Source organism: Elaeis guineensis, chromosome 3 (assembly GCF_000442705.2).
Source record: "Elaeis guineensis isolate ETL-2024a chromosome 3, EG11, whole genome shotgun sequence".
NCBI classification, from domain to species: domain Eukaryota; kingdom Viridiplantae; phylum Streptophyta; class Magnoliopsida; order Arecales; family Arecaceae; genus Elaeis; species Elaeis guineensis.
Genome location: NC_025995.2, coordinates 107180400 through 107207531, shown reverse-complemented (window position 1 = coordinate 107207531; position 27132 = coordinate 107180400). Strand labels below are relative to the sequence as shown.

Genomic DNA, 27132 nt, shown 5'->3' with positions numbered 1-27132 from the left:
GCCCTAGGACTCCGATTCTTGATCGGAATCGGGGAAGAGGAAGACTCCGATCGGGAGTCTTCCTCCCTGTTTTTTTTTTTTTTTTTTTTAATGGGCTTAGTGGGCTTTGTGAGCTGGTTTTGGGCCCAATTGGGCCGGATTATCACATAATCTTTTGTATTATTTGTTGGTTGAGTAACAAGTGCGTAATTTTACTGTGGCAACATGACTCTCTCGAGATGCTACAGCTAGCGTTGGTGGAGTGATGATGAACAGGATGCATTTTACCAATGCTGAATCAATTGATTGCTTCCTTCGTTTGAATATAAGATCTTTTTACTTTTTTCCTTTTCTTTTTCTTTTTTATTGAAAAGATTGGAGCCATGCTATGTTAGTGTCAAACATGGATAAGCCACAAGATTCTCTGGTAGAAATGGTAAAGGATATGAATAGAGTCGGTCAAGAGACAGTGACATTTGAGTTACTCATAGTAGAGACTGTACAGTACTATATTTAGTGAAAGGGAAAAATACAGCATCTAAGGTATCTCAAGAAGCCAGATGCCAAGTGAAAGGATGTGGAGCTAAAGGGGGATGGTGACATGGGATGCAATATGCCAACAAGCCAGGAGTCATTCATGTTAACAGTCTTAAGGTTAACAAATAGAATTTTGCTACTAAGATAGCGTATGCGAAGTGCTCAAGTAATCTCCTTCCAATATTCGGAACGTGTGAGAAGGCAGAAATTGTTCATCAAACCTCAACGGAGAATCTTCTCAAGGATAACAACGCTTTTGTTAATACAGATGGATAGGACTATTTTATTCAGCCTCTTCTTGCTTAACGAGTACAGTAATGTGTTAATTAGAACCAAAGCACGAGCTTGCTTTTTGTTGGCATTGCCACATTCCCTTCGCATTCTCTCACCATCATACGTAATTATTTTTACGTCCTCATACAAAGTTGGGGGAAAACCAAAGCCGAGTCTGACGAGATTTCTCGAGGAAACCAAAGATAAATGGACCAAGGCTAAACACTTTTCAGCCTCGTCTTCTAAATTAAACTGTTCGCTTCCAAGAATAGCGGACTCTAGCTTATCCAAGGTCGCAAGGTTAAGAGTTAAACCAGCACTCAATTCTGGCTGTCAATTAATTATATTACTTTTTCAGCTCCTCAATATGAACAGACAGGCAAACAGAGGAAGATTTCAGATGAGAAAGGACTGTGTCGAAAGCGAGTTAACTGCTAATTTACATAATACATGTAATTTAGTTCAACAACAACAGGTCCCTTGAACAAAATCTGCAAATCTTCAAAAATGGAAATAGATTCATACAAAGAAAAGAGGTATAATTCTTCTATGTTTATGAAAGATCAGCCAAGAAGAAAATAAAACAAGAAATCACAGGTTCTGACTGCTGAGGATTATGCCTCAAAAATAGCCTTCCGCTTATTAAGAGGCTCTGGCTTTCTTACATTGCAAAATAAGCAAAAAAATTAGTTTAGTTTGGCTGCCTTTTATACGAACCAATGAATAAGGCAGCTGAAAGAACGGACTTATAAGAATTCAATAACATAAATTGAAGTAACATCTGATGTCTGGAAACATAAGCACATCTATAATAGTAGTGACTCCAAAAACATCACTTTTTCGACAGCATTGAACTGCACTGTGCCATAATCTTTGAAGCACGGGTGATTGAATCCGTCATGTAGAAGTTCTCCACTGCAGTGCCAAATCGAGCGAAGCTCAACTGTTGGTGGAACTCCGGCTTCAGTGCTGCAGAAACTGTTGATTGCTCCCTCTCATCCACATGCAGTAGATTGGGGGCCACCATCCTTAAGCGGGCCCTTACAGCATCGACGTTGTCATAAGCAAGCCGGACCCCAACCACCTCTGAGAGTGCTCGAATGATCTTCCAATCATCCCTTGCATCACCAACCATGGGGACTGCTGGGGCCGTCCACTGGGAGCAACCTTCAGTGTTCTCATATGTGCCTTCCTTCTCGCTGAAAGCCACAGAAGGGAAAATGACATTGGCTCGATAAACACTTTTGTCACCATGGTGTCCCTGATAAACTACAAATGCATCATCTGGAAGCTTTTCTAAGCTCACGTCATCAGCTCCCATCAGATAGAGGAACTTTGCAGACTGGATGCTGTCAGTGGGATTCGATAGAAGGCCAAGGTCAAGCGCAGCGGCTTGAGCAGCATTGAGGAGTAGGACACTGAGGCCATTCCAGTCAGGTCTCACGACTTTACCAAGCTTTGCTATGGTTTCAACAGCAGAAAATATGGCATCTTTGTCCTCTCGTTCGAACAATCCAGCCCCCACAATAATGGCAGGGTTCTTTGAAGACAGGAGAGTGGAGCAGAAAGGATGACGGCCCTCAGCAATCTCAAGAAGGGTTTCGGGACCTGTACCCAGATGCTGGTGGTCGTAGTTCAAATCTGATTGGGGACCAATGTATGCCACCTTTGCTTGAGTTGCTCGAACCATCTTCCGTATTCTAGCATTTACCATGGGGGCTTCTACTCTTGGCTGCCATTTATAAAAAAACAAAAAAAAAATACAGGATCAGCAAAAATTAAAATTGTTGCTGATAAGTCAATTTTTTTCATGAAAATTATTGCATTTGTCTGATTGTGTTACAGAATAGGGTGATAATCACAACATAATATGAAAGCCATTGGCATCATGGTACAGAGTTCAGTGTTGAAGAACAACAGAAAGAAAAGTAGAAACAACATAAAATAGACATTCCAGCATGATAAATCATGCATGGCATAAGATTCTAAGTCAATACTAACAGGCTATTATAGGCTTGGATGGTATTTCCAAATGATCGCATTGGAGGTCCTAGATTACTTGTTGGTAGTTTATAAACATAGACACTGACTGAAAAGGTAATATAGAAAGATAATAAAAAATAGATTTCATGAACAACAGCAATGTACAAAAAGCAGCTATGGATCACATATATGAATTAGATATCTGTACAAAAAGAGGGCACAGATAGCAAATATATTCGGGGCAACTAATACAAAGTGAACATATTTGGTAAACAGTTGACTGACGTATCTAGCACACCTTTCTTGCAAACCTATGCCTCTTAATTCAAGCGCAAAAGGATAAAATGTAAATGTAGATGTTCTGATATGGAATTCTGTTTGCAGGATGCAGCCTTGACCAACAAATATCACCTTTTAACTCTTCGAATTTCTTTAAAGCATGTAATATACGGCATGATTGCACTTCACCTTTTTTTCCATGAATCATGGGATTAACTCTTTATAGATCATGAAGCTGTTATTATGTGAATTCTAGTCATTCTTCCTTTCATTTTTTCCCCCAATAAAAACCCAAGGTTAAAATTGATCGTAAATGAAAAAAAAATTGATAGTAGCCCAGATTAGTCCAAGGTTTCGATCAAAGTTAGTTTCAGAGTCCTATTTGTTGATCAGAAATAGAACCCAAGCCAATAACAATTTTACCTATCAGGTTCTGTATTTATTCTCAGGGAGATTTGATGTGCCATATTGTGACCCAACTATGTTAAATGGATGATTGCTAAGGGGGAAGTCCTCCATTCTTGCATAATTCATGTTAGTTGTACATCTACAGGCTCATTATTGAGGGCATATTTGTTTCTTAAGCTGAATAAAGTTTCAAGATCTATGATGTTTGTACATAAAATGTGGAAAGAAATATGATAGGTGGTGCTTCCAGAATATCTATTGCGTCGTAACTAACTAATCAATGTTTATACTGCAATATGAAAACTTGTTTTTATCACTTCAACTGTGAGCTGGTTTTCCTAAGTATTGTTTTGTTGTAACACAAAATTTGCTTGCCTCCTTTACTTACAGAATAAGCAATGATTTACTCTGATGTATTCACCCCACCCCCACACCCCCCCCCTCCGCACATCTAGAGGCTGTTTGCATATTTTAGACCCACGACACCAGGGTCTCAATTGAGCCAACCTTACCACCGCACTAATGCTCACCCTCATAAGCAACAAGTCTTCTCTATATGATAAATACAACAAAGTACGATGCCAGAATTTTGATTTTTCAGCAGTATATTTCTGGAAAACAATTATGTGGTGACACCATTGTTAGAATCAGTAATTTTAACTATACATACTCATGTGAAGATATTGCATAAGGCTATATCTTTAGCTCTACACAACTAAGCACAAAAATGGATTGTAAAATCAGATAGAACTGGCTGAAGGGCCAGATTATCACCACATGCTCTAGTCTTCCCATATATTTTTTACTTAGGTCACAATAACCATGATTCAATTCTTAATAGTTAATAAACTACTACTAAAAATATGAATTATCAATTTGTTAGACACAGCATTTTCATTTTGTAAATCTTTGACAGCTAAAAGTTCACATAGCAGTGAGCTGCTTCCAATTAAGTTGTAGTTTCTATTAGCACATTTTTTGAAATACACGTGCTACACAAAAAGAACATGTTGAAATCAAAAAGCAAATCTCTGAATTTTTTTCACATATGGTCCAGAGGTTTAGCATTATCTAAATTGTTTTTGGCTTTGATTAAAGTAGGATAAGCATAAATAGTCTTGAACAAGATCCCTCTTTATACATACAAGCTATATTAACTATTACGTTTTTTTTAAGTTATTAACATAAAGCACTACAATAGTCATTGCATATGCTCCTAGAAGGCAAGAGCAGTTGAAAGGGACACAAAGGCATCCCATAAACAATTATAAATTCAAAATATTCTAATAACTTCTTTTCTCTTTTTTCTGCAGAGAAAAGGAACTCTATAATGTGGATCGAGGCCCCATTTCATTTTCTGCAGAGGACTTCTAATATATGGTCAAGGGTCCATTTAGCCCAAAACACATCTTGAAAATTTATTCTTTCATGCAAAGAAAAAGTTTGGTAGAGTAGGGCATTTAACACATAATGGCAACCAGTAAACAATATTCAGAAAGATACAACACACACACAGAGAGAGAGAGAGAGAGAGAGAGAGAGAGAGAGAGAGCTTTAGTCAAATGTGCAATACCTGGGTACCAACCAAAAGGAAACAATCTGCCTTTTCAAGACCAGCAATATTTGTGTTCAGAAGATAACCAGGGCGCAAGTCTGCTTGAGGACTTAAGCCATTCCCTTCGCATAATACATTATTCGAACCCATTTTGTTCAAGAAATCTTTCAGAGCCATCATTGATTCAGCATCAGAAAGCTGACCGGCAATCCCAACAATTTCCTCGGGTTTAACTTGATGTGCAACCTCAGCGACCACAGCAAGGGCATCACGCCAAGTAACTGACTTAAATCGTCCATCAGGACCACGAATCATAGGGTCATTTAATCTTTGCCTCTTGAGGCCATCATAGCAAAATCGTGTTTTGTCAGATATCCATTCCTCATTAATATCCTGCAAAACCAATATGGTTCACTGATAAAACAACCTTGGCAGATATTTTTTCCAGATAAGTATAACAAAGAAACCTGATAATAATAACATTAAGACTGTCTAGTTTAAGAGTTCCACCATTTGGGACAAACTGTGCTACCTACACTAGGTAAATTATAAGCTTTGAGAACAGGAAGTCATAATAATTTCACATGCAACACATAGGAATGTGGAAGAGGGGAAGGGGGTTGTTTGTGAATGTCTTTTAAATAACTAATGGCAGAGTTTCCCCAAAAAAGCTTTTCTCAATAACAAATAAAATAAACTGCTTCAAAATCAAAACCTTATTTAAGAGAATAGTGTCTTGCATATAGACAAAGTTGTAGGGTTCGCTGAACCGGTACCAAAGAGTGCACTGACCAATGACTGGTTTGGCACGATATGGATCCATACTATGCCGTTCCGAGGCATACTAACACAGGGAGAGTCAAAGAGGGAGAGAATTCGGAAATTTCCAAAAAAAAAAAAAGGAAAAAGAAAAGGGGTCCCCCTCCCCTATTTTGAAACAAAACTGGGGCAACCTAGGCCAAAAAGATGAGAGCACCCCCCCCCCCCCCCCCCCCCCCCGCCTCTCTCTGTGTTTCTGATGGACTGAGCCATGCTAGTAACCGACCAGTCCAGTTCAGTACAGCACAAAAATGCCAAACTGCATACATGAATAATGACCAGATGATGGCCTCATGCCAATGCCAACTTCCTGCAAGACCTTTCCATACTCATCTGGCACTTGAGCAAAGCCAGGTTAGTCTTCACTGTCCACCCAATCACTGAAAACAGAACATTTTGCACAGATATGCACACTCATGTCTCCTAACACACCTCTTCCATACAAATAAGGGTTTATCCAATTGGATCATCATATACCACTAATGCTGAGTTTGACATGGACCAAGCTCAAAATGTTTCCTGATTCCTGCACAGCTTTCATATGTTTACGTACTCGATTTCATTAAAAGGAGAAAGGACTTCCAGTATTTCTTGACATCACATTTTGCAATGAAGGTCAATATAAACATCTCTCCTACATAAGTGAGGAAAGCCATTTCTTCTTGCCAAAGTGGTTAATTGTGCAATAAAGAGGAGGGTGTTTTATGTTTTTTGGGGGTGGAGAATGAAAATACTCTGTTCTGCTTGCACACTGTGAAGGCACATAAAATATTTTCACCATGTTAATGCAGAACCAGTTGGCAACTTTTGCAGGAGGCAGGCAGTATTCTCAACTAGCAATCAAAATCTGAAACTTGCATAGTAAGCTTGTGTTAAGTTGCAAAAATGAAGAAAAACATATCTATCTTGAGTTTATTAGTCAGCCAAGCTTCCCAGTGGAAAGTAATAGGATGCTGAAAGAAATAAAGGTAGCGAACAAAAAGTATTTGACTTAAAAAGTTAAATTTGTTGGTCTAACTACCAAAAAGGCTGCTTCTGAGTTCTCTGCCGGGATTATTTTATGTGGTCCATCAACTATATGGGCATCAAAGAATCAAGTTAGCTTGGCTTATTGTGAGCTCAGACTGAGCTCAGATGTTGGGCTCATAACCTGAAAACAAGCTTAAATCAGGCTTGGTTAAAAATTGCCTGAATCAAGCTTATGGACTAGGCTAAATATAGGCTCACATGAATTTGTATTTATCTAGATATGATAGACGAATACCCAGTGAGTTGAAAACCTAGTATTTGCTTTGTAACAACTTAGAGCCTGTCTAGATGATTGCGCCCACAATCCTATGGGATTCGTGGCCCAACCATCAAAAATACAGATTTTGGGCCACGAATCCCATAGGATTTTAGGCCCAACCATCCAAGCAGGTGTTAGACTTTTCATATGCCTAAAAACTAATATAAAATTGATTATATCCAATGACATCACATTATGGAGGACACTAATGTCTCAAGCTGGCTCTACGCTAATGTTTCAAGAACCCTCTTCACCTAAGAATTCCCCAACTTTAGGAAAATTTAGAGGGTCTCACAAATTGCATAAGCAAGCTCTTCCAATAATGCAAGTCTCTAACCAATTGGTTTTCTAGTTTTAGGACAAGCCTGCTTTTAGTAGCCAGAGACTTCAACTTAAGATGTCACACCCACTTGGGAAACTCATCTCCAGACCTGTTTCCTAAGTGTTTACGCATTGTGATTATTTTTTTTAAGAGATCCGCTTCCCTATACCCACACCTAAATCCATTACTAGTTTACCACACTCTTTTGACTTCTGGTAACTTAAGGTCCACTTGCATCCAAAGTTGCCTTGGCCACGAAATTGGAACCATTCTTACAGGATTGATATCAAGTTGACAAGTACTCTTGGTAAACACTGTTATCAATCCTTCTCAGCTAAAAGGTAAGCTCCACAGGAGACCCTGAATTGGTGGTGGAAGGCCTGGGAAATGATGATACTAGCTCACTGGCTTCAGGACATTTCATCCAGAATTGGGACCAAGTACGTTAAATCTTAGATGTACGCTGCTGCACCCAGCCTGAACCCAATAGAATCCAAAGCAAGGTTCGCTGTACCGGTACCGAACGGCGTGCCGGCGCCGGACCGGTATGGTATGGTACCGGTACCGTACCGTACCGACACACGGTATGCCTAGACGTACCGGTCCGGTACCGGTACATAATATTTTTTTCGATTTTCAAATTTTTTTTTAGATTTTTTAAGTTAATAATTAATAAATACAACTTCAATATGGCATTATATTGCATATTATTGACATATTTGGGTTCAATTTGGAGTTAGGTTGCGGTACAAAGACTCTTGATCCAAAATTTCAAACATATATTTATTTACATTATATTTCAACTATATCATCTTAAAACTAAAGAAAAAATATATAAAATACGCATTACAATGTATCTAAATATTTAAGTACAAAGTGCAATAACTGATATACGAACCTTAAGATGTACTCTGCATTTAATTTCTTGTCGAGTGTCTGTGACGCTCGTAGATGTCTGGATCATCAACATTGTCTGAAGGGATATCAGTCCAATCCTCTAGCCAAGCTACACCGTACTCTCGAGTATTCATCATCCCATAAAGCATCCTCTCTGTATTGTAAGACATCTCAGACCTCTCGCTAAAATTCTGACTCTGAGAAGTATCCTCGAGATAATGGTACGGTTGTGGAGAAGTCCATCCAAATATGCCAGTAGCAAAATCTGATCCGTAAGATGCTCCAGACTGCATAGGATAGTAACAACTAGAAGATGATGCCTCGGATGCACCATATGCATATGGATCATAAGGTGGCTGTGGATAATAGAATCCATAATGCGGGATGATCCAGATACATCCATGGACCCTACTCCACGTGTAAGATCGTCCGCAGTATATATATAATTAAAATATATGCAAGTATAACAAAACACGATAGTTTAATGATAATTAAAATAATTATATATAATTTTAAAATAATTTTAATAATTATTTTAAAACTTATAAATTCAAAATAAATATGTTATATGCTTCAAATAATATTTTTAAATTAACTAAAATATAACACTATTTTTATATATTTTTTATTTTATAATTAAATTTTTTAATTTAAATAATTAAAAAAATAAATCATAAGATCTTCCAAAGATCTATTACATATAATTAAATCATACCAAAATCATAAGATTTTGACATGATTTTCTTCTATTTTTATTTTATCTCATTTTTATCCTATTTCTAACAACAAAAACAAAAAAAAATATTTACTAACAAAATAACAGATTATCTTACCTCCGACCAAAAATCAGCCTCTTCTCAAATCACTCCTCCAATTTCACGAAATTTTGCCTTCTTTTCTAATTTTTTTGGAGGTCTCAACGATTAAGTTGCCCACGGCTATGGGTGTTCTCTGAGAACTCTCAAAGAACACCGAAGGCCTGGTGCTTATTAAAACACCAGGCCCTCCCCCCATGTGAAGTGGGCCACGCCCATTTCTCTCCCCCCTCTTTCCCCCCAATCACGTGAAAAGGCCCCCACCTTCCCCCTCCCCCCTTCCCTTGGGCGGTACAGTTCGGTTCACCCCAAACCGGTCCAGAACCGAGCCATACCGCCCAGTTCCGGGAGATATGGGCCCGAACTGCACCGAACCGGGCGGTTCGGTGCGGTTCGGAGTTGTGTTCCAAAAAAAAGGCCCGAACCGGACCGGTAAGGGACCGGTCCGGCTCGGTACGCCCCGTATCGGGCGGTTCGGTCCGGTACGGCGAATCATGATCCAAAGAACCAAGTTCAACTTGAATCAAGGAAAATCTTCAAGAGTTGATGCAAAATGCAATAGGGCTTCAACTCAAAATCTAGTTGGGCAAAGCTTTGCTCAGCTAAACTTGTTGACACTGCTAGTTTAACACTTCATAGTTCTTTAAGTTATCAATCTAAATGTATGTAGATATATGCTAATCAAGACATGGCTAGCTTGGCACAGGCTCTATCGGTCACATGGATCTGCCCTAAAATTCAAGCCTCAGCACTAACCAAAGATGTTATTGGGACAAATCTTGTCTGGCAGTAAACCGATGTTGAGATCAAAGTGAGCCACATCTTTTATTGGACTCCCAGAATAGAGATATTTTTAAAACAGCTTGAAGATGGTGATTGTGGTGATGTCACTCGAGGAGTTCTATGACTGTTGTGTCAACAAGACTCAGTGCCAGATGATGGAAACTAGTTTGAGGGGCTACAGCCACTAGGTGGTGGCAGGATAGGACAATGCTAACAACATCAGTAGTGCATAAATATGTGGACTCAACCTCAAAAGGCTGTAAAATTTGTTTAGTGGGGAACAATGATTTTCAGCTAAAATCATGATGTCATGAACCTTAAGAGGTGTCGAAATGTCACATCGCAACAATAATAAATCACATGCATTGAAGCTCAACTAAGACATACACTCTTTCAGAGGCCAAATCGCCCCACATATTATGCTTTCATACTACATACCAATTAACCATGTGCCAAAATACAATGCAACCGTAAATTTCATGCAAGCTGCAGAAACAAAGGTATAAGAGAACATGGATGTAAAGAAATGCAACGCAAAGCATAAAACTTAGGTTTTTATGATCTTACAAGTTGAAGCCTAGAAGGGAAATGCTGAATGTTCTAGTAAATAAACCGTGCATTCACTTTAAAAAAACATGCATACATAGTTAAATTCCAAGAACCAAATAATCATTTCAGTAAACATTATATTTTTATTGGATGGCTTTCTGATTGTTTAAGGAACTCATATGCACCTGAATTTATCTTTTTAGAAAGCACTTCAGCTAATTAATACTTATTCTATTAGAATTTCTAGAAACATGTGCAGTCATCAAAAAGACTTGCACTGCAGCCATTTCTCTGGATGCCAGCAAAATTTTACAACTTGAAAATTGAACCAAAGGAAAGAGAAGCTTTGGATCATGTACATAATTATACAAATAAGTGAATAACTAATATATCAATTCGTGACAAGAAAACATCTATTGCATTAAAATGATGGCAAAGGAGGGGAAAAAACCTCATTCAGACGTGGAACGATGCGCATGACTTCAGGACCTCTACTATCAATTCTTATGTTTGATCCAACTGCATCAGTGACATCAATACTCTCTGTACCCTTTAACTCCCAGTTTCTAGCTTTGAAAGCAAAGGGTTTAGAAGTGAGAGCTCCCACTGGACATATGTCTATCACATTTCCAGAGAGTTCACTTGTCATAAGTTTCTCTACATATGTCCCAATTTCCTCTCCACTACCACGACCTAGCATGCCAAGGTCCTGAACACCGGCTATCTCGGTAGCAAATCTTACACACCTGCCACAGGTAACGAAACTTTTGTATATATTTCTTTATATCAAAAAAAAAAAATCACTATCACATCTGAGTTTCGAAACAGAAATAACGACAAAAAGCAAACCCTTCACAATTAACACATCTTGGTGTTTAAAATAGTAAAAATATCCTTGACAAATCAAAACAAATAGCCCAGGGTACACTTTATGACTAAACATATTTCAGTCAGAAAGATATACAAAGTGGAAGAAGGAAAAAAGTTGAATATCTGTGCATCCATTAGACACCACGATAAAATTCTTAAAAAAAAAAACAACCACCTTACTGCTCATGCATGGAACAATAAATTGTTGAACTACAATCATAAAAACTAGGTACATGGACATTTAGTGCAGCTAAATCTTCAAAAATCACACTGACTAGCACATGAAAAAGAAAATCAAGAATTCATAATCAGGAGTTATAAAACTTCCTTGAAGGAAATATCAGATGAGGTAGACACAGCTAATTTATTTCACAAAATATAACCATTAGCAAATTCCCTCTCTTTCATACATCCAGGAAATCAAGCGACTTTTTAAAGCCTCTTGGAAATGTACGTCTTGTGGACTGCACTAAGACTGTTAACAACAGTAAACCTAATAGTTATTTATTTTTCATTTCAAAATGTAAATATCTACTAGCAGCATGTGAAGCAGATCTTAAACCTGATCAAAATAACTTCCCATGAGTACCATATTTGCATAATATATACCATAACACAAGGTTCTTGGCATGATATAGCATATGTATCAAAGTTGGTCCATATTGCGTGCATTGGGCATGATAAAAAAATATACATATATAAGGCTGTTTGGCTTCATTTTTATTTCTTGTTTTCTATTTTTAAAAATAAAATTATGGAAACTAGTAAAAAAGATATTTGGTTCTGTTATTTTTATTTTTTAAAAGTTATTTTCATATTTATTAAAAAAAGAAAAAAAATCCATGCTTTCAATATTCTCAAAAACAAGAAACTCATTTTTATATCACCAACCCACCACTGCCATTACTACTACCAACACTGCTACGACCATTGTCATGCTCACAGTTGTTGCCGCCATAGCCATACCATCACTGTCATCATTGCTGCCATTGCCACATAGAGCTAGAACTGGGTCGGGCCGGACCGGGTCCTACCCCTACCCGAGCCCGGCCCAAAATAATTTTTCGGGCTTTGGGCCGGGCTAAGGTCCGATTTTTTTGGAAAAATACAAGCCCGAGCCCAAACCCAGGACCGGCCCGCGTCCAAGCCCGAATCCGCTCATTTCCTGATCCCTTTCCTCCTACTCCTCCAAGTGATCACTCCATCCTCCGCCTCCAGTTCCTCGTCAGCGGCCATTGGCATTAACTACGACTAGGTAGCGGACAACCTCCCGTGGCCGGAGGCGGTTATTCCCCTCCTCTGCTCCCTAGGTGTGGGCCGGGTGAAGCTCTACAACATCGACCCTTGCATTCTCCGCGCGTTCGCCAACACCAGCGTGGAGTTCGTGGTGGGCCTCCCCGACCACCTCATCCCCAAGGTCCGTGACCCCGTCGCCGCCCTCTCTTGGGTCAAAACCAACCTCCATCCCCACCTCCCTCGCACCCGCATCGCCGCCATCACCGTCGGAAATGAGGTCCTCTCCAGCAATGACTCCACCCTAATCCAATCCCTCCTCCCGACGATGCAGTCCATCCACTCCGCCCTCACCACTCTTCCTCTTCCCGGGATTCATCTTGATGGCCTCAGTGGTAAGGTCAAGAGCACGACGACTCCACTCGTTGGCGATGTAGACGGCGCAGAAGTAGTCCATGGTCTCCCGAAAGTCATCGTGGTAGGTGATGGGGAAGATCAAGTGCGGCCCATCATCCTAGGGGACAGGCCTGACATCGGACCATTCCGATCGCCAGCTGAAGGGGATCCGATCATCAGTGTCGGAGGAGGACGACATGGAGATCGCAAGGGGAGGAAGAAGTCTAGAGTTTCCGAGGGGATTTCTCCTTCTGCAGCTTTTGGATCGCGGAATGAGAAAGCCGTGAGTTAGTGGATAGCATGGGGACCCGGGCCGAATTTGGGCTGAGTTTCGGGCTCGGGCCCGGGTCTGTCCAAGCCCGGCTCGAAAGCAAAACGGGCCCTATTTTTTGGCCCAAGCCCCGCCTGAATGATTTCGAACCATGCCCGAAGCCCGACACGAAGCCGGTCCGAGCCCACTTCCAGCCCTATTGCCAGACCATCGCTATCATCATCGTCGTCGTCACCATCACATTATTGCTGCCATTGTTGTTACCGCTATATCACTAGCATCACTACCACCACATCACCATTCTGTCAATGCCACAACCATCACTATCATTGCTATCTCCTCTACACCATGGCCATCACCATCATCACCTCTGCCACATTATTGATGCCCCACCATCATCACCATCATGACCTCCACCACTAATTTTGTTTTTGCCATGCCACTACCGCCATCTTGCAATCTCCACCTCTATTGCCTCCACTGCTACCACCATCATTATCGACTTTATCACTATGGTTGTTTTTCAAGATAAGTAACTATATCAAACATAATCATATTTTAAAATTAGAAAAATAATTTTTTTTTTATTTTCTATTTTTGAAAATAGAAAAAATGAAAGTGATGCCAAGTGACACCATAGAGTATCACTATTTCAGTTCCCATCAGTGTCCAACACCCGATGACCTAGACTAAACTACTTTTAGATGTGAATTATGGGCTAGCATTTCAATCATAGTTCAATAGCAGTTTCAAACGAAACCAACACCATGTACTATTGGAATATCTTAAACCTTACCTCTACCCATTTACCAATATGTCCATCCACCTTTCCCTTCCCATCTCTAATTTCCCATTCTCCTACCAACCCGATTTCATCCACCCTCAATTCCGACCAATGTAATCATATTCTAACCCAAACTCTATCTCGACATCAACTTCAATCTAACCCAATCCACCTAGATCTCTGCCCAACATGTGCAACTTCCAAACTCGGCTAGGCTGCCACACTTCAATCTCTCCTCCAACCTCACCTCTCAACCACCATCCATCCCCCTCTTCTTGATCCTGCTTGAGCAATGCCACCGATCATAAACAACACAGTGTGGAGGCTCCACATCTCCATCATGCTACATCAAGGAGCCCCAATCTGCCAATCAAACCTTTCTGGCCATGAATTTTTCAGCCAAACAAATAGAAAGGATCAAAATATACATTTTCCCATCTTCCTTTCCTCCCTATAAATCCCTTCAACCTATTCTACTCATGCTATAATTGTTTTTCTTCATTTTATACAGCATATGCTAGCTTTTGTTAGTTTGTTGCTCGGATTTCTATCAAATGTGTAAAGCATATGCTAGATCTTCTAAGATAGGTTGAGAATCGTGCTTAAGTGTTCAGAACGTGTACAAATACAAGAAACAATTAAAAAAATAGGCTATACCTAATAGAATAAAAGGTTTATCTAGCATGTTTTAGGCCTGGTTCTGCATCTTTCAGCAGTGGCATGTAACTTTTGTGCACAATCATATTTCAAGGACCACATATTTTAAATAAATTGAGCAGATCATGAAACATGTTGGCATTGCCCATAAAAAATTAAAATTACATAAAAATCACCTTACAAATATTAAGCGAGCACCAGTAAATAGAAGAGCAATCCGATAATCATGCTTATTTTGCATCATATCATATCTAAAGATTAAGGGTTCTACTGGAACAGCTCACCTAAGCACGCTTGTTATGACCCTGGGCTAAGTTCAGAGTTTGAGCTTGAGTGCTCAACATGAACCTTGAAACATGCTGAATGTTCAAGGTCAAGAACCAAGCATCAGTCATAAGTCATAACTCATATAAATTAGTTACATATATAGGTATAATTACCAAAACAAAATCAATTTATGGATTTTAAAATTGTTTCCATGACTTTAAGAAAATCAGTGCTTTGGGGCTTTGGACTAACATCAAACTAGTATTGATGGAAATCATGCATTGAAGGTTATAAGACCATAATAATCTGTGGGAAAGTTTAGGTCCTCTCAATTCAGAGGCATCCCTAAATCCTGATGGTAACAAACGAAGGTTATATATAAGATGCCAAAACTCAAATACCAGACCAACAGCACAAAGCAAGGAAAATGCTGAATGAACTAGATGCTTGTTGCAAAATTACATCATGTTTAATAAGGGCTTCCTCCACCATTGTCTTTTTCCAATAATAATTTGGTATTCAAATGTAACTGTTCATAAGCAGCAGGAAGCTTTATACACTCTGCATAAGAGCAAGTACTAAATGCATATGCTAGACTAATATGATTGCTATGATAAATATGTAAAAAAAAGTAGTCATTGTTATCATTTGGGTGCGGTGAAGCCTGCTGGTAGTCAAGGAATATTGAGAAAATGTATTACCTTGTGCACTGGATGCATCGAGTCATCACCGTCTTTACCAAAGGGCCCAAGTTCTTATCAACAACCGACCTCTTCATCTCCGTGAACCGACCACGGTCAGACCCAAAGGCCATTGACTGGTCCTGAAGGTCGCATTCCCCTCCCTGATCACAGATCGGGCAATCCAGCGGATGGTTCATCAGTAGGAACTCCATCACCCCTTCCCTCGCCTTCTTGGCCACCGGCGTGTTCGTCTTGATCTTCATCCCTGCCGTCCAAAAATCGAAAAATAAAAAATTCAATTGCTTCGACTAGGAAGAAAGATTTAGATTGAATGGCCAAGAAAAATGAGATCTTTTTAGACCTGGAAGGGCCGGCATAGCGCAAGAGGCGACCGGCTTGGGGGACTTTTCGACCTCGACGAGGCACATGCGGCAGTTGCCGGCAATCGACAGACGACTGTGGTAGCAGAAGCGGGGAATGTCGACGCCGGCGACCTCGCAGGCCTGGAGGACTGTCATGCCCTTGGGGATCTTGACCGGGTACCCATCCACGAAGACCTCGATGGCATCGTCGGGGTTGGGAAAGTGGATCCGAGCTCCGCCGACAGGTGTCCGTGGCACCGGCAGCTCCTCCGCCGCGGCGGCGGCGGAGGACTCAGGCTTCTGGAGATCCGTGGTGGAGGAGATCCATCGGAAGGGGGTAGAGTTTGGGGGAGAGGGAAGCTTGGAGCGAGAGATGTGAGATTGAAGCAAGGGTTTGGAGCGCCGGAGAGCTCGGAGAACGAACCCCATCTCTCTGCTCTCACACAGTCGGTGTACCCTGCGATCTCCCTCCGCGGCAAAGGGTAAAGACGGTGTGGATGTCGAACGACTCTAGGTCGGGTCCTCCGCCGGTGTGCTTACCCGCAGCATAAGTTAGTCATGTGGGCCTGTGGAGAATTGATGTTACTTGTGCGCCGGATACGAATTATTTTTTTAATTATTTTTGAAATACAATATAATGATACAATAAATTATAATAAATTAAAAATTTTAATAACCAAAATTTGTTATGCATTAATTGATAAAATTTAACTTGCAGAAACTCTGATTGGTAATACTGTATCTACCTATGTTCCCCTGGGAAATGGCAAATTCTGCATAAATTAAGCTTCCATATAAAAACTCTAGTCATTAAAATCAACCCCGTAATTTTTTTCTCTTTTATCTAACTCTTTTTAAACTATAATATGACATTATAATAAATTATAATTAATAAAAAAATTAAATAATTAAATTTTTATTATATAATAAATAATAAATTTTAGTGATAATCTATCACATTAATTCTAACATACATACTGATGTCCACTGCATATTAAGCAATGCATTTAAATGATAGCCCACTACAATGCTAACACCATTAATGCCACAACCTACACATACATATATACATATATATATACACACACATACACACATAAATATATATATATAAATACATATATATGTATATAAATACATACATATATATGCACATATATAAATATATACATATGTATAATAGATTAATATCAACATCTATATAACAAATGGAGCTCGGTAAAAGTTGTGCATTGATTTTATATATATATAAAAGAAGCTAGAGAACCGTCAGTAAACTATATGGTGTTCAAAGGGGAGATATCAAATTGATCTTTTTCAAGCAAGCTCGGATCAAAATTAATTTTCAGCTTGAGCTCATCGGCTTGAATTATTTATCATCATTCTGATTTCAATTTAAGCAAAAATAAGTTTAATTAATTAGATTGATAATCTTAATTGAGTTGCAATTGTTTCAAGCTCGAATTAAGCTGTATTCAACACTAATTAATTTTTAATTTCATGCTTAACTCAAGTCTGTTTTATTCTAATTATTTAGATCTATAAATATGTCCATGGTTTAACCTGAGCCAGTACTAAAACATATTTAAAAATATAGATTCTATCAATAGATACTCTCCAAAAATGTTATTTAGTAATGCCCTGCAAACATAGCTAATGTGGAATTAGAATTGAGCCAGTAGTCTCATTTAGATCGAGTTAGATTGAATTAGAAAGTGAAAATGTAAGCTTGTGTCTGATAATATCTACCATGCTTTGTGCTTGCCCATGGGTACTTGAAGCGTCCTTAGCAACAGCATGTGATAAACAGCAAGGCTAATTTCTTTTGTTAGTCATGCATAGCTGCATAAGAGATCGGTATGGTTTTCCTATTTAACATGCCTTACACGCGATTCACGTGATGTTTGAGACAGTGAAAGTTTCTCGAATTCGTACCGGGTTCGAGTGAGGTACAGCAATACATTCCTTTACAAGTTAGGATATAAATGAAATTCATATGTGTGTCTGTCTCTATCTACGAGAGGCCCTAAGAAGCTTGACCACATGAGATCTTTAATTGAATACTCCTTGATCTCTCCATTCATGATCAAAGGGTATATCATGGCGGAGTTTGGCATTGGGTGTATAAATGTTTTCTTGGTGGCTGCTTCTTCTCCGTCTTATTTTGTCGAGAAGGCATAAACCTACCTGATTCATTTAACTCCTATTTAAACCATCTTAAATGCCTTGGTAAGTTTTGAGCAGCCCTTTCAACTATGGAGTTGACAGTCCTTTGCATATGGAACCTTTATTAAGCCTTTTTTCCAAAGACACGTTCAATGTACAGACATCACAATGCAAGGCAATTTTTTGGCTTTTTTAAACCAAAGCTAAATATACAAAGCAAATATAAGCAATCAAGCATAATAATTCTAGACATAAATTTGATATCTGATAACACTTATTTCTAGTTAAATAGAGGACACTTTATACTTTATCACATTCTCTTCTATTGTATCACCGGATAAACTATCATTCTCTAAATCCTCGTTGATGCATAAGTTAGGAGTTAAAAGCTAAAAGGTCCACAATTTAATCATTATCAAAAATCAAAACATTCCTATGAGCTTTCCATCCCTTGCTTTCAAAAGTTCATCAAAGGCTCATTGAACAACTCAAATTTTACTTCCATTTCTATAGAGATATTAGTCTAAACCATGCGCAAATGTTTCTGTATTGCTAAACATTGTAAACTAAGTACCATAGATACATTTGACATACAATGCATTCCTTATATAGCTCCCTGTATTGATTAGATGTAGTGCCTCGAGATTATATGATCATACTCATCTTGAGTGGTCATGTATATCTATATTTATTTTTGATCTGATACTTAAGTAACAAAAAATAATAAAGAAAGGAAGAACCATCTTTATCCACTATTTTTCCATCAAGGTAAAGTTTATGTATATTCACAGTTTGTGTAGACAAAATAGAGTTACAATGGAGAAAATGGCCAATATGAAAGAAGGGAAATTGTTACCCTATTTTCAAGCTTGGGAAGCACTATAGCCATAAATTTTAATATTAAAATCAAAATTCTCTAGTATATTTATGGAAAGAATAATGCCTTACAAGCCAATCGCATATGGGATGCGATAGGATATTTTTGTAATTTATCTTTCAACTCATATAAATTGATATTTTATTATTAATAAAATAAATATTTTTGATTCATTATATGCTACATCTTATTAATTTTAAGATTATAATGAACCCCATAGGTCTAGATAATAGTTTTAGGATCGTGATGAGATCACGCTAGTGAGACCTAATTCTTCGATAGTCCTGATCTAAAATATTCCTAGTCATTGATACATTGAGTCGGAGATCAATGATACCGATAAGATTGGCATGTCCTATGTATGCTCAGAAATAAGAGTGGTTGATCTCACAACCACTTGTGTGGTGACACTAATATAAGGATATGGATACTCATTAGAGAATGAGTTCACTGAATTGACCTACGAAAAAATATCATATGGAGTCTTATTTACATATCAACTGATGTTTCTCTAGTGAAAATTATGTAAGTAATCCTTAGACCTGAGGTCACCATGGTACCTTATGTACTTGGATCCATATTTTGGTTCACTATCTAATTTGGTTATTGGATCCTTATGTAGGGTATTCTTGATATGATAAGTGTGCATGGAGGTTGTGAGTGATCAATAAGGGATCAGTCACTCCTAATAAGAGGAGCGAACATCCTATGTGATCTCATAGGACGATGATTCATAAAGTCTTTGACCAAAGCAGGATGATAATTAGAAAAGAATTTCTAATGTATCATCAACTGAATCATCACTATCTGATCGAGATACATAATGATAAGTGATTGAGTTTGACATATTTTCATGCCCACAGCTCATTTGGAATGTTGTTTGACTGAAAGATTGAATTACACAAAAATTTACCACTGAAAGATATTTTGATAAATTTTCATCAAAATTTCAAATCTTTCGGGTAGTCATAACATATTGCTAGATGTTAATCTTGACTTGTGGACTCGTCAGAATTAAAAGAATAATTCTGAAGTTAATTTGGAAGAGTCCAAGTTGATTGGGACTCTTTCGGTGACCTAATTTTATCGGATTAGGATTACATCGAAAGTCTTGATCACTGCTGGCTAGATTTGGAATCCAATGGATTACACACTTTACGATTTAGTCTTAATCTGATCTAATTAAAATTTAATATAAATTTTATGGGTTAATTTGATATGCTAGTATATTGTATTAACCCAAGTTCCCAAATTGATTTAAATCAAATTGTTTGAGCTAACCTAGATCAGTTGGCTTTGACCTAATACGATTGGGTCAATTTGGATTGGATCCTTATCCAACTTGAAAGAGTTTCAAGTAGAAAAGGAGTCCTCCACATCTACTAGAAGTCACGGCAAAAAATAAATACCGCCCACCTTAAATTAGCGTGAGAAGTGGAGAGTCCTTCTTAATGAAGGCTTTTAACTATTATGCATTACCTTAAATTTCTGATCAGTTCTCTTATGATTTGATGCCAAATTTAATTCAAATTTTTATGAGACATAGAAAACTGATAGTGCTTCTACTCCACATATCTGAATCATCAAAAATTTACTTGGTAAATTTATTTAGCAAGTGGGAAATTGGAGTGCCAAAGGTTGGTGCTCCATGGTCTCATATGACGTCCCTTGGTCCCCTATTTATAGGAGATGTTCCAGATGGTTTCTTGTGGTGATTTTTGGCTAAGACTAAGAGGAGGGATGTGATAAACATTAAAAAAAAAATTTGAAAAAAATTTGAGAAAAAAAAGAGAGAATTTTGAGTGGTAAAAGTTGCTACTAGGGTGGTGAGATTTTCAGCAAGTGTTGCTTGAGTGCCCTAGGATTTAGTTTTTTCATATGTTGGAGTCAAAAATCAAATCCTAAATTGTATGACATCTGAAGGGTGTCTTTTTAGTGTCATTCTGGTAATGAGATCGAAAGTAGCTGGACTTTGATGCGATCGTGATGCAAGTTCGAAGCCGGCAGTATTCTTGAGAAGACGAGGCTGCGACAGCGCACCAGTTGGGAAGGACTTTGGCCAACTTTCATGTGGATCACCGTTAGAGGACTTCTACCTTGGAGTTTTGTGGAGAACACCAATGTGTCACTTTTTTATATTGGTTAAAATATAATTTTATATCTCTTTGCATGCTTGAATTTGCTTTGATCGTGATCGGCAAAGTGATTTTATGATTTTGAGTTTGGCTCGATAGTTTTATTTGATAAGACTATTGATTTGCTTATTTTAAAATTTTTAAAAATTATTTTTTACTGCATGGCCAAAATTCAATAGTGGTATCAGAGTCATCTTTATCTGATTCGATCAAACAAGTACAATAGTTGTGCATAGAATCTTTCTTGTGCATATCTTGCAAAAAAATTTTGCATTGATTTAGAGCATCAATTCTTTAAACTCAAAAATTATTTTGACTTTATATATGCCATGATACATAATTTTAATTATTAAATTATTAATTTATGATAATTTTAAAATTTATATTATCATGATTGTGTGATGCTCAAATTGATGCATTATTAAGGGTGCAAAGCATGCCTAATGTGATTAGGGTTTACTATTTTTCTTCGATATGCTTGATATATATTTTGATTTCCATTGCATCCTTATATGATTTTAGTATGTCATATGATTACTATTTAGAATAGTAGAAGCATATCAAATTGTATAATTTGTAGTGTACATTTTATGTAGTTATAGTTAGGATGTGCTGAGACCAGTTTAAAGTTTCTCATAAAAAATTAGATTAAGTTGTAATATCAAGATTTATTTTATTAATCAAAAATTAAATTCTTAAGATTAATTGATATCGAGAAAAGTATCAAAGGTAATTTTCTAATTAGGTCCGTATGCTGACCTGACCAACTCTGTTGGTGTCTAAAAAAGCTACAGAAAGCCTCCCACCTACTTACCTGATCAATTTGATCTTGTTGATTTTTGGATTTAGATTGATTAGTGATGTAGACATTACAAGGATCTTCCTTCAAACTTGGTCGATAGAGTATGTCAAGATCTTAGTGAGCTTGTTATGCTATCCACAAGGCTTACTATAGAAATTGATATGATGTTGATCAAGTGCATATTGATGCTTATGGCATATTTGAATGGTGTTGCTTTGTTGCGCTATGCACAAGGAAGCATTATTTAAGTATGACCATATAGGATTGAAGGATCAACTTAACTAGAACACTATAGTTTGTTGTGCTATCCACAAGACTATATGTGATCTAGAGGCCAGAGTGAATGATGTTGAGAATTATAAAGATACAATTGGTAAAGAGTAATCTACTCTTGAACTCATAAATGCTTGTTGTGCTATCCACAAGATATTTGTGAAGAATAGAGATCTCAACCCCATTAAAAAATATTAAAATATTTTTCGATTTTCATACTTGAGGGCTATGAAGTTTGATAAAATAGTGGAAGACATAATTAAATAAAAGTCCTAGTCTAGTTGTGCATGCCATCATGAGTTGTTTGCTTATATTATGTTCTTGTTATTATAAATTAACTACCACATGGCATCCTCACTTTCACTTAGAGATATTCTAGATGCAAACAAGTTGACTGGACCTAACTATGTCGACTGATTAAGAAATTTGAGAATTATTCTCACTCAGGAGAAAGTCTTCTACATTCTGGATACACCTACTCCAGATTCTCTTGAGAAAGATACTTTCGAGGAGGATAAAGCCGCATACAAGATGTGAAAAGATGACAGTGTGACTGTCAAATATATCATTCTTGCCTCAATAAGCAACGAGCTCCAGAGGCAGCATGAGGATATGGACGTTTCCTCTATTCTCCTTAATCTTAAGGAGCTATATGGGGAATAAAGTCAGACTGCTCGATATAAGATATCAAAGCAATTATTCCGTGTCGTATGACTGAAGGTTCTTCTGTGCAAATGCATGTCCTAAAGATGATTGATTTGATCACTCGTCTGGATAACTGAATTTTATCATGGATGGTGAACTGAGCCAGAATTTGATCCTGCAGTCTCTTCCTGACTCTTTTTCTCAGTTTGTCATTAATTATCACATGAACAAACTGAACATCAGCTTGCCAGAACTGCTGAACATGCTGAAAATAGTAGAGAGCCATTTCAAGGGTGAAAAAGCTCAAGTTCTTCATATTGATAAAATCAGCAAGAAGAAGGCAAAGAAGAGTTTCAAGAAAAAATTGAACCCTAAGACTGGCATCTCCAAAAAGAAAGTGAAGAAGATCTCTGTCAAAGGTACTTGTTATCACTACGGCAAGAAGGGCCACTGGAAGAGAAATTGCAAGGAGTATCTTGCAACCGTGAAATCGGCAAGCATTGCTAAAGGTTTGTATATGATACAAACTAATTTATCATTAAGTACTTCATTTTTATATTCTTAGATTTTGGATATCGTCTGTGGTTCACACCTTTGTAAATCGTTACAGGATCTACAGAAAATAAGGGATCTGAATAAAGGTGACTTCGAGCTGTTCGGCGCTAGTGAAGAGTCCATTCAGATCAAAACCGTAGGAATTAAGATTTTGAAGTTACCTTTGGATAAAATTTTAGAACTAAAGATCTGTTATTATATTCTTGATATTGTTAGAAATATTATTTCTGTACCATTATTATTGGAACAAGATTGTGAAATAATTGCAAAGAACAATGGTTGTTCTATTTATTTTTTTAATGAATATTATGAAAGTACTTTTATTAATAATGATCTTATATTTTTTTTACTTAATGATAATGTGCTTCATGTTGATAATATGAAGAAAAGAAAGAGAGAAGATGTGAATGTCACATATCTCTGGCACTGTCAACTTGGCCATATAAATGAGTCAAGGATTAACAAGTTATACAAAGATAATTTTTTTGATTCTTATGATTATGAATCATATGAAACTTGTGAATCTTATCTCATAGAAAAAATGATCAAGACTCCATTTACTGGACATAGAGATAGGACGAGTGACATTTTGGACCTTGTACATACTGATGTATGTAGTCCAATATCGACTCAAGTCAGAGATAGATACTCTTACTTCATCCCATGTACTGATGATAGGTCTAGGTTTGGATATGTGTATTTAATGAAATACAAATCCGAAGCTTTTGACAAATTTAAAGAGTATCAAAGAATGATCGAAAAACAAACTGATAAAAGTATTAAAACTCTTCGATCGAATCGAGAAGGAGAATACTTATCCAGTGAGTTTCTCGATTATTTAAAATAAAATAGAATACTGTCTCAATAGATACCTCCTTATACTCCATAATTAAATGAAATTGCGAAAAGGAGGAATCGCATCTTATTAGATATAGTGCGGTCCATGATGTGTTTCACGGATCTTCCGATATCTTTTTGGAGATATACCTTCGAGGCTATAACATATATCTTAAATAAAATACCTTCTAAGTCTGTTTCTAGCATTCCATATGAAATTTAGAAAGAGAAAAGATCTAATCTTAAGCATCTTAAGATTTGAAGTTGTCTAGCTTATATGAAAAATGTTAATGGACATAAGCTGGATACTAGATCAGAAAAATACAGATTTATAGGTTATCTCAAGGAGAGTATAGGATACTACTTCTATAATCCTACTCAATAAAAAGTATTTGTTGGTATGCATGCCATTTTTTTGGAGAAAGAGTTTATCCAAGAAGGAGGCAGTGGGAGGTCTGTTGAACTTGAGAAAGTTCAAAATCTACAATCCATCCAGGATTTACCAAATAGTTCTCAACCAGTTGTGTCCATTATTGAGGCACAGCCACTACACACACCTCCTCTCCGAAAGTCAAGTAGGCTGCCTCTCTCAGCCTATGGAAACACCCTTCCTTGGCTGATTTTTCCTCTCTGGGCTGCCTCTCACAGCCTATGGAAACACCCTTCCTTGGCTAATTTTCCATCTCTCGGCTGCCTCTCTCAGCCTATGGAAACACCCTTCCTTGGCTGATTTTTCCTCTCTCGACTGCCTCTCACAGCCTATGGAAACACCCTTCCTTGGCTGATTTTCCCTCTCTCGGCTGCCTCCCTCAGCCTTGGCCGACAGGCCTATATATCATCTCTGGTCGTGGGCCACTCGCCCACTTTCCTGGCAGTGTGCGCCCACTCCCTGGTAGCGCGCCCACTTTGCTGGGTAGTTGGCCGAACCGCCCAACCACCAGCAACTGCGAGTCCCAGTCAGCCACGCCCCGAAACTGCAAGAAACTGCCAGCAACCGCAGCCTAGCATGCGTGCGTGCCGACCGCGCGCACCTTTGACTTGCGCGCGCACGCCTCCACTTTCTGCGCGCGCACGTCTCCTGCGCACGTCGCCCGCACCGTGCCGCAGCTGGACTCCACTATCTCCGCGCGCACACCTCCGCTTTCTGCGCGCATGGCTCCTACGCACGTGCCCCCGCGCTGAGCTGTGCCCTGCCCGAGCAATCACATCCGCGCCCGCAAGCAGTGCCGCGCCTGCGTCCATGCAGTGCCGCGCCTGTGCCCGAGCTGTGCCACGCCCATGCCCGAGTTGTGCTGCGCCCATGCCCGCAGACAGAGCCGAGTCCTTCTGCCCGAACCCAGGCCGAGGTGTGCCTAGCCTGCGTGCCTGTGCCGCGCATCATCGCCATGTCGTGCACTCCTTCGGTGTGCCGTCCCGAAGATGTGCGCCCTCCCTGCGCACAATGCTGCGCCGAGCCCCCTTCCCGCGCAGCAAGGCATGGCACGGTGCTGTCTGCGCCAGTATACCACTCAGGTATGGATTTATCACTGAGAATGATAACATAATCCACATCATTAAGAATGATGATCCCACGATCTATTCAGAAGCTGTCATGAGTAGTGACTCTAACAAGTAGCTCAACACCATAAAATCTGAAATGGACTCCATGTATACCAATCAAATATGAACTTTGGTTGATGCGCTTGAGGGTGTGACCCCAATAGACTGCAAATGGGTCTTCAAAAAGAAGATTAGAGCAGATGGCCAGATAGAGACCTATAAGATCAGGCTTGTGGCAAAAGATTTTAGACAAAAATAAGGTGTTGATTATGAAGAAACTTTTTCGTCGGTAGCCATGCTTAAGTCTATTCGGATAATGCTTGCTATTGCAGCATACCATGATTATGAGATCTGGCAGATGGATGTTAAGACTGCCTTCCTCAATGAAAATCTTGAGAAAGAAGTCTATATGACTCAGACAGAGAAATTTATCTTTAGTAGGAGAGCAAATCAGGTATGCAAGCTGAATAGATCCATTTATGGATTGAAGCAAGCATCGAAGAGTTGGAACATCCGTTTTGATGAAACAGTCAAATTATTTGACTTTATCAAAAATATGGATGAATCTTGTGTGTATAAGAAGACTAATGGGAGTGCTATTATTTTTTTAATCTTATATGTGGACGACATATTGCTCATTGAGAATGATATTCCGATGTTGCAAAAAACTTGGCTATCACAAAAGTTTTCCATAAAAATTTTGGGTGAGGCATCCTATATACTTGTTATTAAGATCTATAGGGATAGATCAAATAGGATGCTAGGCTTGTCCCTGTCTAGATACATTGATCTTGTGTTGAAGAGATTCAACATGGAGGGAAGTAAAAAAGGTTACTTGCCCATAGGTCATGATGTATAACTCTCTAAGAAGATGTCTCCTAAGACACCTGAAGAGAGAAATAGAATGAGTTCTATTCCTTATACTTCAGCTGTAGGATCCATAATTTATACTATGTTATGTACCAGGCCTGATGTTACTTATGCCTTGGGCATTGTAAGCAGATTTTAGGCTGATCCCAGAGAGGATCATTGAAAAGCTGTGAAAAACATACTCAAGTACTTGAGAAGGACTAGAGATATTTTTTTGATATATGATGGATCTGATTTAAAACTGAAAGGTTATACCGATTCTAGTTTTCAATCTGATCCGGATGATAGCAAATCGATATCTGGATATGTGTTTACCTTATATGATGGTGTAATAAGTTGAAAAAATTTCAAACAGCAAACTGTTGCTGATTTGGTCACTGAGGCTGAGTATATTGCTGCAAGTAAGGCTCCTAATTAAAGAGG

The 27132-nt window shown here is 38.4% G+C and overlaps 1 protein-coding gene across 1 annotated transcript; it reads right to left on the bottom strand.

The window, feature by feature from the left end:
* Positions 1-1403: 1403 nt before the first annotated feature.
* On the bottom strand, positions 1404-16493 carry LOC105041117 (NADH dehydrogenase [ubiquinone] iron-sulfur protein 1, mitochondrial). The gene is made up of 5 exons (XM_010917933.4): positions 16010-16493; positions 15667-15913; positions 10939-11233; positions 5033-5407; positions 1404-2521 (listed from the first exon to the last, which is right to left on the bottom strand). The coding sequence occupies exons 1-5, from the start codon at positions 16437-16439 to the stop codon at positions 1622-1624; spliced, it is 2247 nt and encodes a 748-aa protein (XP_010916235.1). The 5' UTR covers positions 16440-16493; the 3' UTR covers positions 1404-1621.
* Between the last annotated feature and the right edge of the window lie 10639 nt (positions 16494-27132).